We start from the raw sequence: 16,825 nt of genomic DNA on the forward strand, positions 1-16,825 counted from the left end.
AGGTATAGTGGAGGATGTTCTTTTTCTGGGTGGATCATCTAAATAAGTGGTCCTCCTAACTGTCAATCATTCCGGAGATATGTTTACGTAAGGCCGTCCTATGTATCGTCCCCATTTTCACTCACCAGTGGTGAGTCTGACATGGTGGAAACATTGCAACTTTTGGAAAGTTAGCTTGTTTAAGCGATGCAAACAGTAACTTTTGAACAGAGCGTGCACGAGGAGAAATGGGCACGTGCACGCTCTCACACGCATTTAATAGGCGTTCCCTTGTGCATGTGCATTTTTGTTTTAAGTAGTGAGGATGGGTCCTTTAAAAAAATTCATGAAAATCATCCACTATACCTTTAATATAAATGAAAATGCTTTGAAAGCCACATAGGTTTAATTGTGAACATTAGTGAATAACCAGCATTATAAAGACTGAGGATTACAGCAGGTAGGTTAGAGAGAGACAGTAGAGATGTTTAAAACAGTTAGAGAAACGAAAACATTACAAGCTTCAGACATCTCTATGCGGAGTCCGTCTGAAAACAGAGAAAGTATGGAAGCATTTTAACACTTCAGAAGACCTCAGCAAAGTGATCATTAATCATAGATGCAGGCAAGGCTTTGTGGTAAAAGAAAGTCCTCAATAAAAGCAGCAAAAGTCCAGAAGAAGAGCAAGTATCCATAATGATATCTGATTAGTTTCTACAAGCCTATTACCCTAAACCAGCCTTTAAAATACAAAGAGACATTTTGCCCCAAGTCCAGCTAATTAAAATTAGTTTATTAAGTTGTTTGTTGGCAAATATTTCAACTTTAGCAAAAATTAAACAAAACATTATTACGGATGTGAGACATTATTGGCATTCTGTTGGCTGGTTTTAGCTTCACAGCTAAATATTGGACATCAGTAGTTCTACCAATATAATACACTGATATATAAAGCACTGTTTTACGGCAAAATGCCAGCAGGTCACATAAAGCCCAACAGGTGCGTGAGTTTCTCACAAAGGAGATTCTGAGTTAAAATGTGAGAGGTGTTGATGTTTTTTGTTTCATAAACAGCTGGACGTTTTTTTTTTAGTAAAGGACAGGAAGGAAAAGACTACATAAGGACTGTTAATAGAATTCTGCTTATTGGCAAGTTGAGATGTGAAATATCGGCATATTGAATGTATCGGTACAAATTCCAATATTCCGCATCGCTGCTTTTCATTTTTCTTAAATATCTTTCATAGGAAATCTGGTGCAGCTTTAAACAACTAACAGTCTAGTTTTATTTTATGCATCTAAAACAAGAAAAATATGTTTCAGAAAGATGAATCATAGATTTTATTCTATTGGATTTTATTAGCTTTAAAAACAAAAAAAACAACAAAAAATAACAAAAAACCAAAACCTAATTTCCAAGATAATGACCAAAATAAACCTTGTGCCTATTTCTGGTTCTTTTAATGCCATTTTGTTAGGAAATTTAATTCACATTCTTAAAAAAAGAAAACAATTGCCTGGTATTTGACATTACACCACATCTGTTGGTTCGTTAAATCATTTTTAGCCTCTTTTAGGTCAGTGAAGGTAGACGGATTGGATGGGAGGATGAATGGAGATACATATGGAATAATATTTAAAGGAAAACTGTTTGAGGCTGGAAGGGGCAAAGAATATCCTCCAGCAATGAAGTAAATCCAAACCTGATAAAAAATGAATTTTTATCAATGCTCTTCCTTCAATCTGACTGAGCTGAACTATTCAGCCAAAGGCAATAGGTAACATTTCTGATTTTAGATATAATAAAGCTTATAGAGACCTACAGAGTGCTGACCTAATGGGGGTGAATGCAGATCTTTGGCACACTTTCAGTGTTTTATAAACAAGAACATATGATCTCATTTTAAATATGAACTAATTTGTGTTGTTATTTCTCACAAAATCTTGGTAAATTAAATTTAAGCGTGCAGTTGTCAAGTTTAAAGGGTAACGGTACTTTTCTAGGAACTGTAATCCAAGTTCCTGTCATAGTCTGCTATAATCCTAATCCAAGATGGATGAAACCCCGTTCTTTGTTTGAGTTATCTGCATGCAGTCTGATCCCTGCTCCCCGTTGTGTCTGTCTTGTCATCTAAAAGGTTCGTTCCCATCTGGCCGCGCTGAAGATCAGCAGCAGTGTGGCCTCGCCAAACTCATCCGCTTCAACCCCGCCCGCCATGTCCCGGTCACAATCCTTCACAGAGCCGCTAACAGCTAGCTTTGAAAACCACCACCTGCACAAAAGCAATGAGTCCCACCATCTTCCTCCATCCTCATCGTCATCTCCATCATTCTTATCATCAACGCCTGCTCGCCCTGAGCCACAAACACAACCTCAGTCCAGACCCCTGCCCCATGAAAAGGTCCCGTCAGAAGACGCCCCGCCCAGAGTAAGACAGTTTAGCTGCGGATCTAGTTAGATTTTTATTTTGTTTCTGTTTCATGATTAAATAAGAAGATCAAACATTTTAGTAACAGCATCAATACTTAAACTCCCTTTGGATTTTTTTCCTTTTATCGCAGAAAGATGCTCACTAGAGGAAGACGATTTACTCAGATTAAATATGCTATTTCGATTAAGGTCTCTGGAAACTGAGATTATTTCTAATTTAGAATTATTACAAAGAAAGCTAGATTACCGATAGAGGTCCTCCAAGCTGGCTTTTACATTTCAGTTTACCAATAAAAACATGAGATTTTGGTTTTTCTTTTATTCAAAATGATCCCTAATATATTTATATTGGAAGCAGAATTATTGCAAGCATAATCCAACAGGTGCTCTTGTATTAGCCGATATCTTACTAGCATTGCTAAGTATAAAATGCTCTTAAGGTACGTTAAACATTTCTTAATCCAGCATGTTCTATATCAGAGACTGTAAGCTTAAAATGATCAAACAGATCAGGTTTGCCGTTACATGTTCAGCCTTCCCGATATCAGCTAAAGTTGGCTGTTTGTGAATTCGGCCTTTAGGGTTGCCGACCGTCCCTTGAAAAACAGAATTATTCCGTATTTAGAAATAGAAGCACCTGTCCTGTATTTAGTGGAAAAAGAATGCACTTTTTCCCGTATTACTGTGAGAGAAAAAAATAGTCTGTAAAAAGCTAATGGAAAATTAAGAACAAGGGCACATTAAAAACAAAACTTACGGTAAACTTGTTCCCGGGCCCTGTCCTGCGTTTTGACCAATGAGGTGACAGCATATATGTAATGATCCAGAATACCGTCATCCCATTGGTCGAGCCAAGTGTTGCACACCGAGAAGATAGCGGGAGACATCAGAGCAGTATGGGGGACCAATTAAGGTGGTGCACCTTCAACAAATATGTTTACAAGTTTGCTGTTGCACCAAAAATGTGCACTATTTATTTATTGTTTCATATTAATTTTTACAGTTTGAAGCTAAGCAGGACAGGCTTATGTTTAAAATACTTATTTTATTCAGCAAAGTTTGTTATTTTGTATTAAAGTGAATTGCTGGATAAGAATTTGTTTTCCATGTGTTCATGTGACTCACAAATGTGCATCTAATTCAATGCAGATTTGAGTCAAGTAGTTAAAAAAAATAATAATTTCACACACAAATGGGGGGATAAAAAAAATTCACCTTGCCAGGAGGGTTAAAGGCAATCAGGTCAGCTGGACATCACGTGTTTCTTTTTTTTTTTAGGGAGTTGGCAACCCTAGCCTTAAGCCACTAAATAAAATATCTTTTAACATTTCTAAATACTTATCCACTGACAGGTGGCTTCTTTTCCTTTCTGAAAAGCTTGAGGAAATTACCCAAACAGTAAAAGAAGTAAATAAATATAAAAGTGGGATTAGTTGACATCTCTTCATAGGAAACAAAGTTTTCTCCTCTTCTAGGAGGATTCTGATACTTCATCAGGTTGGTCTACTTAATAGTTAACTGATGATGGATCAGATGGGTAAAAATATTTTGAGCAATTAAGACTAAAAAAACATCATATTGACGTAGGATCAAACTGTTATTCTTGGAGCCTGACGGATGAAAATGTTTTCTGTAAATGCAGTAAAGCTGACGCCCAGACATGCTTCCAGAGTGTTGATGTGTAAGCAGGTTTCTGTTTTTTTTATTTATTTATTTTTTTATCATGCAAGGTTCCTGTAAGGACAACATCAAGGTCTCCGGTGTTGTCGAGGCGAGACTCGCCTCATCACCAGAGCAACGCCCCAAAGAGCAGGGACGTGCTCCGAAATGCTGGAAGGTAAACTGGGAGGCAGAGGACTTAGCTTTCTTCTTTTTTTTTTTTTTTTCCTTCACCTTCTCTAACTTCAGACTCACAGAGGGAACAAAACATCAAAAAAGAAGTTTGATCAAAACTATATAAATATATATATATATTTTAGTTGATTAGTGCTTCTACATGTAAAATAATTTCAGTTCAGTTTATATAGCGCCAATTCACAACACATGTCATCTCAAGGCACTTTACAGTTCACCAGATCATCCAGTCAGATTGATTCAAAGTTTTCTGTCTAAGGAAAACCAGCTGATGCATCAACTTATTGACACAATGTCAAATCCCTCACACTGAGCATGCTTGTAGCGACAGTGGAGAGGAAAAACTCCCTTTTAACAGGAAGAAACCTCCAGCAGAACCAGACTCAGTCTGCCGAGGCCGACTGGGGTTCAAGGAGACAGAAGCAGACATCAAATATTTACAGTATTGTTATCAACATAATTTAAAATCTATTTATATTATGAATGTTTATAACAAAAGCAATGAAAAGCGCCCTAACAAACATCTACATTTATTCCAAAACGTTGACGATCCAAAAGAAATGCAGACAATGTGATGTAAAACCAAGTGCTACCAGGTCCAAAATGGTGCCCATTAAAATTGTCTTGAAATAGCAGCTTTTTCCATAATTATGGGCATCCTCGGTATAAACTGCAAAAACCTTTGAAAAGAAGTAAATCTTTGTTTGCAGAAGCAAAGTTTGAAATATTAAAGTGAGACAATCTTTAGTTGAGCTACATTATTCTATATGGAAGAAAACTGTAAAATTAACTTTAAACCTCAGTGTTTGAGAAGTCTAGAAAAAAGGTCTCCTGTTGGTAATATGCCTCATTAACTTAAAGACAGGGAGCCAATCATTGTAGAGGGTTATATCAGTTTCAATAAATTAGATCTTAAAGAAGGTAAAAGTTAGTTTTTCATGAAAGTTTCCTATAGAGGAGTTAGGATGTTGTGGATCAGTGTGAACCCAGCTATGGAGTTTTACATAGAAGCTAAGAAAAAAGACAAAAAAAACAACAACAATCTTTAATGTCATATGTCGAACTTGGTTTGTAAAATACTGGATTTTCTGTCGCACCATGGCGCCATTTTTAATCTAAAAAATTCAAACTCCAGTTTTCAAATATTGATTATTTATTGTTTCAGCTTATTGCAGGGTAATTATCAGCAGCTTTTATTTATTTTCTGCATCTGAGGATAGAGAAGTAAGGCTGGGTTTTACTTTCCCAGAATTTATTCCAGATTTTTTTCATCACTTCAGACTAAATTGAGTATTTTTAACAAAGGGAATTATAGAAAATTAATCTCAGAATCTCTAGTATTCACTCTGATCCATAGATCCGGTTCATAGATTACAGTGTTAGCTGAAGAGCGGTCGTTTCATGCTGCCTTTCTTGCCTCTGCAGTTCAGCAGAGCCTCGGCTCCTCTGGGAACGGGTGGAGAAACTGGTTCCCAAAACGAGCGGTAGTAGCGGCAGCGGAGGCTCCAGCTCCTCCAGCAGCTCCAGTAACTCCAGCTCTCAAAGCGGCTCTGGGGAGAGGTTCAGGGCTCGCTGTGAGTTTACACGCACTTTAACTCTAAGCACCGCAGGGCGGATGCAGGGTTATAGATAATCCCACCTTCCTAAGGAACATTAAACAGACATTTTAAGTTTTTTTTTGTTATCCTTTATCTTACCGCCTCCTCCACCTTCTTCAGCCTCTTCCAAATCGGAGGGTTCGCCCCTCCAGCGACCGGAGAATGCCGGGAAAAAGCCAGAGGAGCGGAGGGACTTGGTCAAGGCGAACAAACCAGCGGTGAGCGTAAACTCTGAGCGCTCTAGCTGGCTTAGATCTTGAAACTTCTGCTTTGGGTTTGTTTGAGATCAGAAATGTGTGTGAGTAGTTTTTTCTTTCCTGATGATCTGCTCTCCATTCATGGCACGAACCGATCTTACAGTAATACTGTCGGCTGGAGCTTCTTGCTGACTTGGTCTCCACTTCCTGTTTGAATCTTTTCTAACAGGCTCTCTTGGTGCACGGCTTCCATTTTAACCCATAACCTTATCTAACATTGATGAAAGATTTGCTTTTTCTCCATTTTTGCAGCTCTTTTTATTATTTAATCATTCTAATTAATCCACTAACCTTCCCTCCAGCAGCTCGACGAACATCAGCTCTCTGCCGTACGGTCATTTCTCTCCTCGCTTGGCTTCTCATTGGCTCTATAATCTGCTTCCTCTCCAGCAGCATTCTGTTCCCTGCTTCACTTAAAGACGATCAGTGATCAAATCTGCTGTCATCTGTTACCAACAGCCTGGATTAAAGGGGAAACAAACTCAGAGAAAACGTTCTCAGCGAAAACAAAACTTTTCCCCTTCATGATCTGCAGGACCTGACGGCTCTGGCCAAGGAGCTGCGTGCCGTGGATGACGTCCGCCCCCAGAATAAGGTGACGGATTATTCCTCATCCAGTGAGGACTCTGACACCACTGATGAAGATGATGATGAAGAGGTGGACCAGGAGGCGGGTGAAGAGTCGACGTCCGGCCCAGAGGACTCCAAAGCAGTGTACGTGCCGAACAAGGTGACGGTATCCATCAGAGTGACACATCTGCAGCCTTGACTTCCTGTTTGCGTCTCATCTTCTCCCTCAGGTCTTCCAAGCTGAGTAACGGAGAAACGGAGTCGGTGAAAACCATGATAGTTCACGACGAGGGCGAGAACGAAGCAGGGACGACTCGGTGCAAAGACAGCACGCTGGTTGTCAGACAGGTACCCGCCGAGCAGGAAGAAAACAACGGCCTTTCATTTACTGCACGCCTGTTTTCATCATAGCATTGCTTTCCTTCATCTCCCCACTGTTCTTTCATTTTGTCGTACGTTGTTGATTATTTTCTGTTCCTGCTGCTGAGGTGACGATAAAACCTGTAGCTGATCACTGATTAGTTTCACCTTAAACAGACACAACATTCGTGCTAAAAAGTGCATTAAGAGGAACCCGTCTACTTTCACATTATTCAATGTTACAACCAGAAACTTACTTTGTTTTTAAGCATTTCTTTATTAAACATCTTTAAAGTGTGGGATGCATTTGGATTCTGGTCCCTGCATGTTGCCTCTACAGTCTAAAAATTTTTTTTTTATAGTAGACAGTAGGCTGACAGGAAAAGGGGGGTATGAGAGAGGGAGAGAGACATGCAGCAAAGGACCACAGCTCGGCCGCGTCGAGGACTGAAGGGCAGATTATACTTCTGCAGCCGGACACATCAAATGTCTCTAGGGTCTGGTCGCAAACCAGTTTTGCTTCTGTCTGGAATTTGTAGGGACGCACAGCAGTTTCCCACCAAAGCGCAAGAGGGAGCCCATTCAAGAACTCGCAAGAACTTCAGCGGATGGTCAGGAGAACTTTGGCGGCGCCAGCGGGAGTGTTTATCCTTCAAAACAACAATGGCGCATCTGCAATATATCACAGTCACAGAGACTGATCTAGAGTTGCTAGACATCTATGAGGAACAGGTTCTGTTAATTGAGTTGACATAAAGACATAGGAGGGCGCCGCGTAGGTTGTCCATTGTTGTTGTTCCTCTGTTTTTAAAAATGGCGTGTCCCGGCACCGAATAGAGAAGGACGACCACACAGACAACCAGAAAGACATAGCAAGGACCAATCACAGCTGCTTTTTGTCTGCACACTTCCGCTTGAGGTACGCACAGAGACAGATTTGACGGTTGCAGAGGTAATGGGTCAGAAGCATGAATTGGCCTAAAGGCCTCTGTACATAAGTTGTGCTCGCTAACCGCTGCGCCATCTGCACGCTCTACAATTTAAAATCTGTTCTGATTCTGATTCCTGGTTGATGGGACAGGTGTTGTGGATGAAACGGTGCCCAGCTTGAAAGAGCTCCTGTGTGTCGCTGAATGTGTTCATTGATGACTGAAAGACATCTTCTGCCTCCATTTATCTGTTTACTACAGTGTGTTGAATTCAGGTTAATGTGTATTTAAAGATATTTTTAAATTAGTGGAAAAAACTGCAGAGGGAACATAAAAAAAAGTCTAATCAACTAAATCTTTTGCCACCCCCATGCAGTACCTCCAATGACCCCCTAGGGGTCGCAGACCCCCTGTTGAAGACCTCGGGTCTAACAGATTCTTGATACTTCTCAGGTTCCATTCTCTATCTAATTAACTGACAGGTTGAGGTAGGCCTGGGATGTGCGACTTGACCAGAGGTCCAACATTGTGGCGTAGCTAGACACTGATTGCAGCTCATTTTGCACTGATTCCCTGCATCATTGTACAGATTAGGAAGCGCTAAGTTAGAGAACAACTTGCGGCCTTGAACTTCGTGTTGCGGATCAAGTGTGGCGAGCAGCTGTTTGAAGTCAGGTTTTTCAACTGCAGACAACGGCAGCATATCCATCGCTATGCAGCATGTTACTGCATGAGTGATGTCCTTATGAACGCTTTTGTCATATTTATCACATAGAAGGAAGCCCAGTTTAGCTTGGTTTGCCTACTTTGTTTTGGCAGAAGTTCCTGAAGATTTCTCAGATGACTTGGAACCGCGCCGGGGCCGACTCAGCTCGTTCTCCATTTGGTGTTAGCGGCTTAGATGATCAGATAAGCTGGTTGTGTTACCAGACTTTGTTTTTACCGGTTTACGTTTCTGGGTCCGTGATTATGATTGGTTGGTGGGAAATGGTGACTGCAGCATCAACCTACATGATAGGCTAATATGAAAAGGAAAGAAAACATTGTTTCTATATTTAACTTTTATCCTCCCTCTTTTCTTTTCACAAGTCTATCGATTAATGTATAATATTACTGAATTGTTATCCAGCCCTAATATATTGTCTATATTATTTAGCTCCAACTGCTAAATGTATTTACTTTGCTACTTAGGTGAAAAAAATGATTAGTACTTTCAGTATTTGTTATATCTGTCTTTAAATGCTGTTTGGTCTTGTTTTATTTTCATCTTCAGTTATTAAGAGCTGCAGATTACAGACCTTTGGGTTAAATAATCTCTGTTTACCTTAGATAACCTGAAATATTCGATCTCTAGTATCAAATTTCCTTTAAACTTCTCCAGCATGTCTCTCCGACCCGTCTGCTCTGTTCATCGACCTCTATGCTGCTCTTAGTTAGACATATATTGGGAGAATTCTGTAGGCACATGGCTTCACTAGAAATATCAGAGAAGAGATTAATACAAATGCATGCCACACTTTTCAGATTTCTATCCGTATTAAATCATAAATTCCTTCATAGTTTTTAATTCTGCTTCACATTTGTTCTGTCTCTAATTTTGATCTGTTCCAGCAGAATATATTGAAGTTTGTGGCTGTAACAGAAAATGTGAATGTCCAGCTGACCGTATTTTTTTGTGTAAATATTCAACTTTATTGATTATTTTATAAAAGTAGTTCAATATGCTGTAGTATATTGAACTACTTTTAAATAGTACCAGGAGCTTAAGAGTCTAACCAGATCAGATACTAACGGGAGTTTTCTCTCCACCTGTAGAGTAGTGTCTGTAGCTCGCCCTTTGCTCCAGCTAACACGTACCCCTCCCCTGAGCTCGCCAGGAACACTTCTAGACCCACAGTTGTCTACCCCTCTTTCTACTTCCAGAGTGCAGGTGACAACAGAAAGCGTGTAGCCCCCGTGTCGGGCCAAACGCAGACCCTTAGCCTGCTCGCAGGCTTCTCTCCAAGCCCCGGCTCGCCGTCGGGGCAGGGACTCATCCTCCACACCCCCAGTCCCCCACACCACCACCACCATCACCACCACCACCATCACCCCACGCAGCACAATGACAGGAACGGCTTTCCTGGCCGCATCCATCACCTCCCAGACCTGATCCAGCAGAGCCACCATTCCTCCCCCTCCTCCTCTGCATCCAACTCCCCTTCTTCTTCCAGCCTCGCCAGTCCCTCCACCATGTCCCCCCAGAGCCCCCTGGAGAAGCTCGGCATCCTCACAGAGGTATGTCATCCAGCCCCAACATGAGAGCCGGTCAGACTGTGGTTTAATACAGACATGGACATGCTGCCCCGCCATTTTACAAAACTATAAATAAATAAATATAATTATTTTACTCAATAATTCAGAAAAAAAATAAAACATGTCGAAGGATAATTTTAGACTTTTTGGCACAATTATTTGGCCCCCTGTTTTCAGAACCTTCTACATATTTTTTTAGAGTACATAATCTTTTGTAATATTTCCCCTAGTTGGATTATACAGTTAATCTCTGGATTGTTTTGAAGTTATTCTGGACTGTTTTAAAGTTCTGAGCTCAGCTCAGGCTGTAAAAACGGCAAAAACTGGGAAAAAAAAGTCTCTATTCTAGCAGAAAAAGTTCTTTTAAACCTGTTTTGAGATTGCTATACCAAGCAAGATCAGGTTGTGTTGGATTGTTAATTTTTTTTGGAGCAGATTCTACTCAGAATAGATGCACCAATCTTCCAATCCAATAAGATAATTGTACTTCGTACGACTTTTGAAATCATGATCTGAATTCTCAAAAAAGGTGCAGTTCTCTTATTGTCCATGGAAGATTGTTGCACTTATTTTAAATATACTGTTTTTCAAAAGAGATTAATAATCTAACAGAATCAGCTTTTGATTAGTATGTTAATTTCAAAACAAGATCAAAAAGACTTTTTGGCTTGATCTAAGAATTTAAGACTTGGTTAAATTGAAAATTTTTAAAGCGGAGACTGTACATCTTAAATTCTAAGTATTTACCCTAAATTTGAGTAGGTAAATTAGATGATTTGGCAATGGATTTAGTATTTCTACTCTATAAGATAATTTCATAATATGCACTTGAAATAGGACAAAGTAATCGTTTTTTCTTCTTTTAAATATAAATTGTCTTCTTCCATTGGCAAAGAGTCTCACTTCCCCCCTCAATTCAATAGAAAATGCCCTTATTTTAAGGGAAATTTACTTTTCTTTAGATTTCAATTTTTTTGCAGTTTGAGATGTTCATAGATGATTTCGAACATCTATAAACAAAGATGTTGATGGCAGCAGCACAGCTGATATTTCTCTCCAGGATGGAGTCACAGCCAAACAGAAACAGACGAGGCAAAGCTACTCTGAGAAAAAGCAGAGAACGTTAGAGATTGAACTAACAGATTCTGCAGAGTGGGAGAATAGAGATAGAATGAAGCAGAATGATAAAGCAGGGGTCCCTATAAAGTAGTGTTACTTCCAAGAGACTTAAGGAGCAGCTTGATCACAGCATCAGAGGTCCTCCACCACCCTAAGCTGTTGGCACAAGGTTCTTTGCTTTATTTTACATCCACCTGGAGTGTTTGCTGCTGCAAATCCATACCTGGCATTTAAATTGTTGTTTTTTCTGCGCCTGAAATGCCACTTCTCTTGCTGCAAACTGCTTCCTTACCGTCCTCCTTCCTCTGTGTGGAGTGGCAGGATACGAACATCCCAAAATGACAACAAAATGAAACCAGTCAACTCAATGGGGTGAAAATAGCACAATAATTTCATTTATATTTATTTTAAAACTGATTATCCAGGGTGCTAATACATGTGCATTTGATTAATAAATAGTTTCTGAATGGCATCTTTCCCAGCACGTGTACACAAAGGTTAAAGGTTTTAGGATGTTAGATTACGCCGCTACAATAAAAGATTGATATATATATATTTTTTTACATATTTTTGTAAAGGGGGGCAGCATGGTTGGATCTTTGAAGCTTTAATCAGCTGGACTGATAATTCTCTGCATATGAGCTAAATATCCATAAATGAGCACAGTGCCCTCTGCTGGCCAGTACCTGTCATCCCTCTCGACCGCTCCTCAAGAAGACATGAGGAAATATGATTAAATGCCTCTGATAAAATTTTTTTTATTCCAGTTTCTCTTCAGTAGCCGCTCTAACGTTGATCTGGTTTTATTGAAAAATACTAGAGATTTCTGCTGTATATCTCATCCTATATCTTAATGTTGCCTATTTTCAGCAAACAGAGTTTGTTCTTACATTCCCAGACAGTAGGTCGTAGCACTCGACGGCAAGTATCCTTTCAATCCATGGAAAGAGTTCTTAGAGCTACGTTTTCCCTCTTGTGTCGTTGTTTTTCAGTTAGTCAAAAACACATCCATTTGTTGTTTTATTGTTTTTCATCTGTTTTTTTTTTTTTATATACGTCTTATTTTACCCCCTGGATTGCATTGCCCATTCTGTTTGCATGAAACAAATGTGTTTAAGTACTGTGTCGTGTTAACCAGTCTTTACGAATGCACTATTTAATTTATATCCATAAAGATGGGAATGCCCTAAAGTTGTGATGCTCCATCACCTTTAATACTTCCTCCTTTCTACATACAGAGCCAGTCAAGTAACAACATGCAGAAACACAAGTCCTCTTCATCTTTCACTCCGTTCATTGACCCGCGCCTCCTGCAAGTGTCTCCATCCACCGGCAGCGCCCTCAACAATGTCGGTAAGTGTCTGGACCATTTGATTATTTGAATCAAGTTATTGGACCAATGCTAAGATAAAGATTTTTACAGCATGTAGTGACGATTGTTTGTCAAACCAAACATCCAATAAAGTTCCAATAAGCCACTATAGGCATGGGGTCCAAACTTATAGATGTTCAGTTGATTTGATTTATTCCCTATATTTTTCGCAACATTACAGAGTTCAAACATTCCCTTGCTCTGTCACCTCTCTTGCACTGATAAAAACCCATAGGCCCCTAACCCAAATGCATGCTGGTCCTTACCAGGCTCCTACAATTATAGAAAGAGGACCTCTTCTTCTTCTTCCTGTTAAGTTACAAATAAAGCCTATAAATAAAACAAAAAATATATACGTTTAGGAATTAACACAATTCAAATGGATAAAGAAATAAAGAATAAATAGCTCCAACACAACTCTTTAAAGAAACACAGCTGGTTGTATTTAGTCTAGACAGGGTTCCTACAGCATAAGGCAAATTAAATTCAAGACTTTTTAAGACTTTTTAATACCACTTGAAATAAAAATTTAAGACCAAATTCTCAAGAAACACAAGAAAAACCTGCTTGCAACAACTTAACCCAAAGGTTTATTTTAACATAAACCACTGCACTAATGTTTCAAATTTTGAAAAGCTTTTAGCAGGGAACAAAACAAATCAGTTTTAAAGCCACAACATAACCAGTGCTAAGTCTTTTTCGCAGCCATTTTTCTTTGTATCGTTTTCTTAGTATGTTTGATTTGGTGATAAGTGGAGGCGTTGCAGAGACAAGGGTGGAACAAAACTGAGAAATAGCGGCTGTTTCTCTGTAACTCCATTTTGACGCTTTGTGTTTCACGCTGCGCATGTGCGACTCCACTGCCTTAATTCCCATCGTTCCGAGCTTGAATGACTTCTTGCACAAAATCCATGAGCCTCATGTATGTTCCCTGGTTTTAGCCATGGAGAAAACTCTTGGCTGGAGCCAATTTTCGTTACATTTACACTTGCTCATATTTTCCAGACAAAAAGTAAATGCTCTCCCAAATGTCCCGGCCGCAACAACGCTTTATTGGTTCCGCTATCGGGACGGAACCAATAATGGCAAGTTTTTTTTATATATATATATAAAAAGAAAAATTGTCAATTTTAACGTTTTATTAAGATTACAAAAATAAATCTTAATAAAAATAATCCTATTTATAATGTTTTAAAAATTAAGACCTATGAAAGACAGATTTAAGACATTTAAATACCAATTAAGGCCTTAATTTTATTTTGAAGAATTCTATGCCTTTTAAGACTTTTTAAGGACCCGCGGGAACCCTGCTAGAAGAAAATGTTTGTCTTTGCAGACTTTTAAGATCCTGGGGATTGTATTTTGCGGGCATCGATATAAAATTAGGTAATTGTTGCTTCCCTTAAATTTTTTGTTTCCAAAAAAATTATGATTAAATTTATTATACATTGTGATGGACTTATATCATTAAGAATAAAATAAACATTGACCAATGAATCTGCAGTTAATATCTCAACCTCACAGGCAAGATTAATTAGTTACGGTCAGAATGGAAGAAAGCGGCTAGAGATGTGTGTGTGTGGGCGGGGGGGCTGTGCAGGGTTGTTACCATAGATCCTTGAAGTAATCTATATTTAATACAGGTTGCTTTATATAATGCTTTCATTTGATAGTAATTCTTACTAAGTTTGGATGCTCAATGAGCATTTAGCCATTCAGAGCAATCTGGTGAGCTAAGAGAAGGAATTTGGACTCAGGTCCGTCCCTCTACGCTGGTTCTGTCCACCAAGGTCAAAACTCGCTCTGCTCCATGATCAAAGAACCAATCAGCCTCTCTTCAGTCATCATTTACGATCAGTATGTTTGTTCAAGAGACATAAAATCAAAGCCGTTTCAACTCGAACATTTAGAACCTAAACATAAGAAACTTTTGCAGAAAAAGATTCTTTTAGGCTCAGCAGTAGGTTCTGCGTAGATCATAGAGTTTAAAACCCATCCTCACAGGAGCCCTCGTCTACTCATGTACCCTATCTGCTGCAGCTGGTGACCAGCCTATGGCCTCTAAACTTCATCAGAATCAGAATCCTTTCTACATGTTTTTAAGGAGCATCAGCTCATTTCTGAAAGATTTCAACCAATAATATAATGGTAGGTTTCTCAGTTATCACTGATATTGGGAGCAACTTTTTTCTTCATCAAATCCATTATTCTCTAATCTAATATTTTTCTTGGTTCCATTATAAGGCTACATTTTCTGCCTTTTTATTTGAGTTCACCCTATAGTCACTGATGTTGTTTTAACATTTCATAAAAATAAATTCAAACGCTTCTCTAACACTGACGATGTGACTGATCCTCACCCCGTCTGATAAACTCCTTCACCGTCCTACCTAAGCCCTTCCCTTTGACCTTTTAGGCTACGCCAATGACGCCCGGCTGGCGGAAGCGTTGAGAGCAGATCCATCACGGAAAGGCTCAGTGGTCAACGTCAACCCGGTCAACACCCGTCCTCAGAGCGACACGCCGGAGATCCGCAAGTACAAGAAGAGGTTTAACTCTGAGATCCTGTGTGCCGCACTCTGGGGTAAGTTACAGAGCCTTTTGTTTTATTCCAGAGGAGTTCATTAATTAGTTTCAGGAAGGAAACAGAAGCAGTTTAAGTGGAAGTGAAGACATCTAAGATCTTCACCAGAAGGTGTCAGCAAAGCTCTAAACAGGCTCCATCAGACACCACTGCTGTTTTAGCACCAATATTTTGATTCACACTGATCACTTTCACCTTTTTAAATTCATCACATTAACCTATAATAAATTTACCTTGTAGAAGAAGTCTGCAAATAAACGTTTGGCATTTTTCAAAAATACACTTATATACTTATATAATTATATAAACTTATATAATATAATAAACTTAAATATACTTATATAATATATACTTGCTTTTTTGAGAAACACAAATGTCAGTTTTTTAATTGGATTTAATTTGACATAAAAAAAAACGACTATTTACCACTTTAAGCTGGAAGAAAAACTTGGTGTTAAGTTATAGAACCTTTGCAGGTTTCGGATTAAAATCTCGCAATATACAGACCTGATTATCCTTCCCTTGAGACAAATCAGTCGTCTTGTCACCTATGCAGAAAAACATGCTTCCACCCTCATGCTTCACAGTAGCTTTGCTGTTGTTCCAAAAAGTTCCATTTTGTGCTCAGATGGCTACATGATATTCTGTCAGTTCTCTTATGCTGAACTGAGACCCCTTGATGGCGCTAGAGGGTACAGCTACCCTTCAGCTTTTGAGAAGGCCATTTCTCGCACTAAATGAACAGGAAGCTGTCATCACCACGGTAACAGTCCAAGCTCTGGAAGTGACTGATACCATGATACATCGGCTGACTATTGATCTCTATTTGATCAAAGTTAATTAATCAAACATTAACATTCCAGACCACAAAATAAGTAATATAAGTATGTGTGAAATGTGCGTATATCGTATCGTGTCAATACTGGCATCTTAAAGGTGCACTATTGTGTTAGAAATCAGAAAGCAGAAAGTGTTAGAAATTAGAAATGTATTGGGACACCTAATTATGGGACTATAATTGTCTGTGTTCCACTTTAAATACCAGCCGCGATACTACTGCTTAATGAAATAATTGTATACCTAGCTTTGTGATTAATGGTTTAGGTACCAGATCTGCTCAGGTGTTCAGATCTGCTCGGGGCCCATGCCCCTTCTTATGACGTCATCATATGACAACTCCACTCGGACAAACGGTATTCTTAAGAATCAAATCTCTTTTGGAGTTTCAACATATTAATACCTATATTTACTATTATTTTACATTTCATTGGCGATCTAAAGTAGCCGAAAGTAGAAAACAATCATTGTCAGTCTTTAAGGCAAGTACTGCGTTCCAAAAACTCTTAGCTGGGGAGCAGAGCATTCAGCCGCTCTGCTCCCCGCCTCTGGAACTCTCTACCACCCCAACTTCGAAATACGGACTCAATTCTCCATTTTAAAATACAACTCAAAACCCATCTGTTCAAGATTGCTTATT

General features: G+C 39.1%; 1 protein-coding gene across 8 annotated transcripts in view; it reads left to right on the forward strand.

Annotated features, from left to right (window-relative positions):
• Positions 1–16,825, forward strand: part of LOC107101754 (mitogen-activated protein kinase kinase kinase kinase 4-like) — a 145,579-nt gene that overhangs the window by 108,434 nt on the left and 20,320 nt on the right. For 2 of the 8 annotated variants that reach the window (XM_015400787.1, XM_015400789.1), the window contains 9 exons: positions 2,118–2,408; positions 4,141–4,247; positions 5,690–5,838; positions 5,983–6,080; positions 6,655–6,833; positions 6,920–7,037; positions 9,902–10,255; positions 12,631–12,745; positions 15,181–15,348. In XM_015400787.1, the coding sequence (XP_015256273.1) occupies positions 2,118–2,408; positions 4,141–4,247; positions 5,690–5,838; positions 5,983–6,080; positions 6,655–6,833; positions 6,920–7,037; positions 9,902–10,255; positions 12,631–12,745; positions 15,181–15,348 (1,579 nt within the window). The remainder of the gene's footprint in view (positions 1–2,117; positions 2,409–4,140; positions 4,248–5,689; positions 5,839–5,982; positions 6,081–6,654; positions 6,834–6,919; positions 7,038–9,901; positions 10,256–12,630; positions 12,746–15,180; positions 15,349–16,825) is intronic. The other 6 variants (XM_015400788.1, XM_015400791.1, XM_015400793.1 and 3 more) reach the window with 4 other exon arrangements.

The sequence above is a fragment of the Cyprinodon variegatus genome, unplaced genomic scaffold (genome assembly GCF_000732505.1).
Source record: "Cyprinodon variegatus isolate N-32 unplaced genomic scaffold, C_variegatus-1.0 Scaffold1147, whole genome shotgun sequence".
Classification (NCBI taxonomy): domain Eukaryota; kingdom Metazoa; phylum Chordata; class Actinopteri; order Cyprinodontiformes; family Cyprinodontidae; genus Cyprinodon; species Cyprinodon variegatus.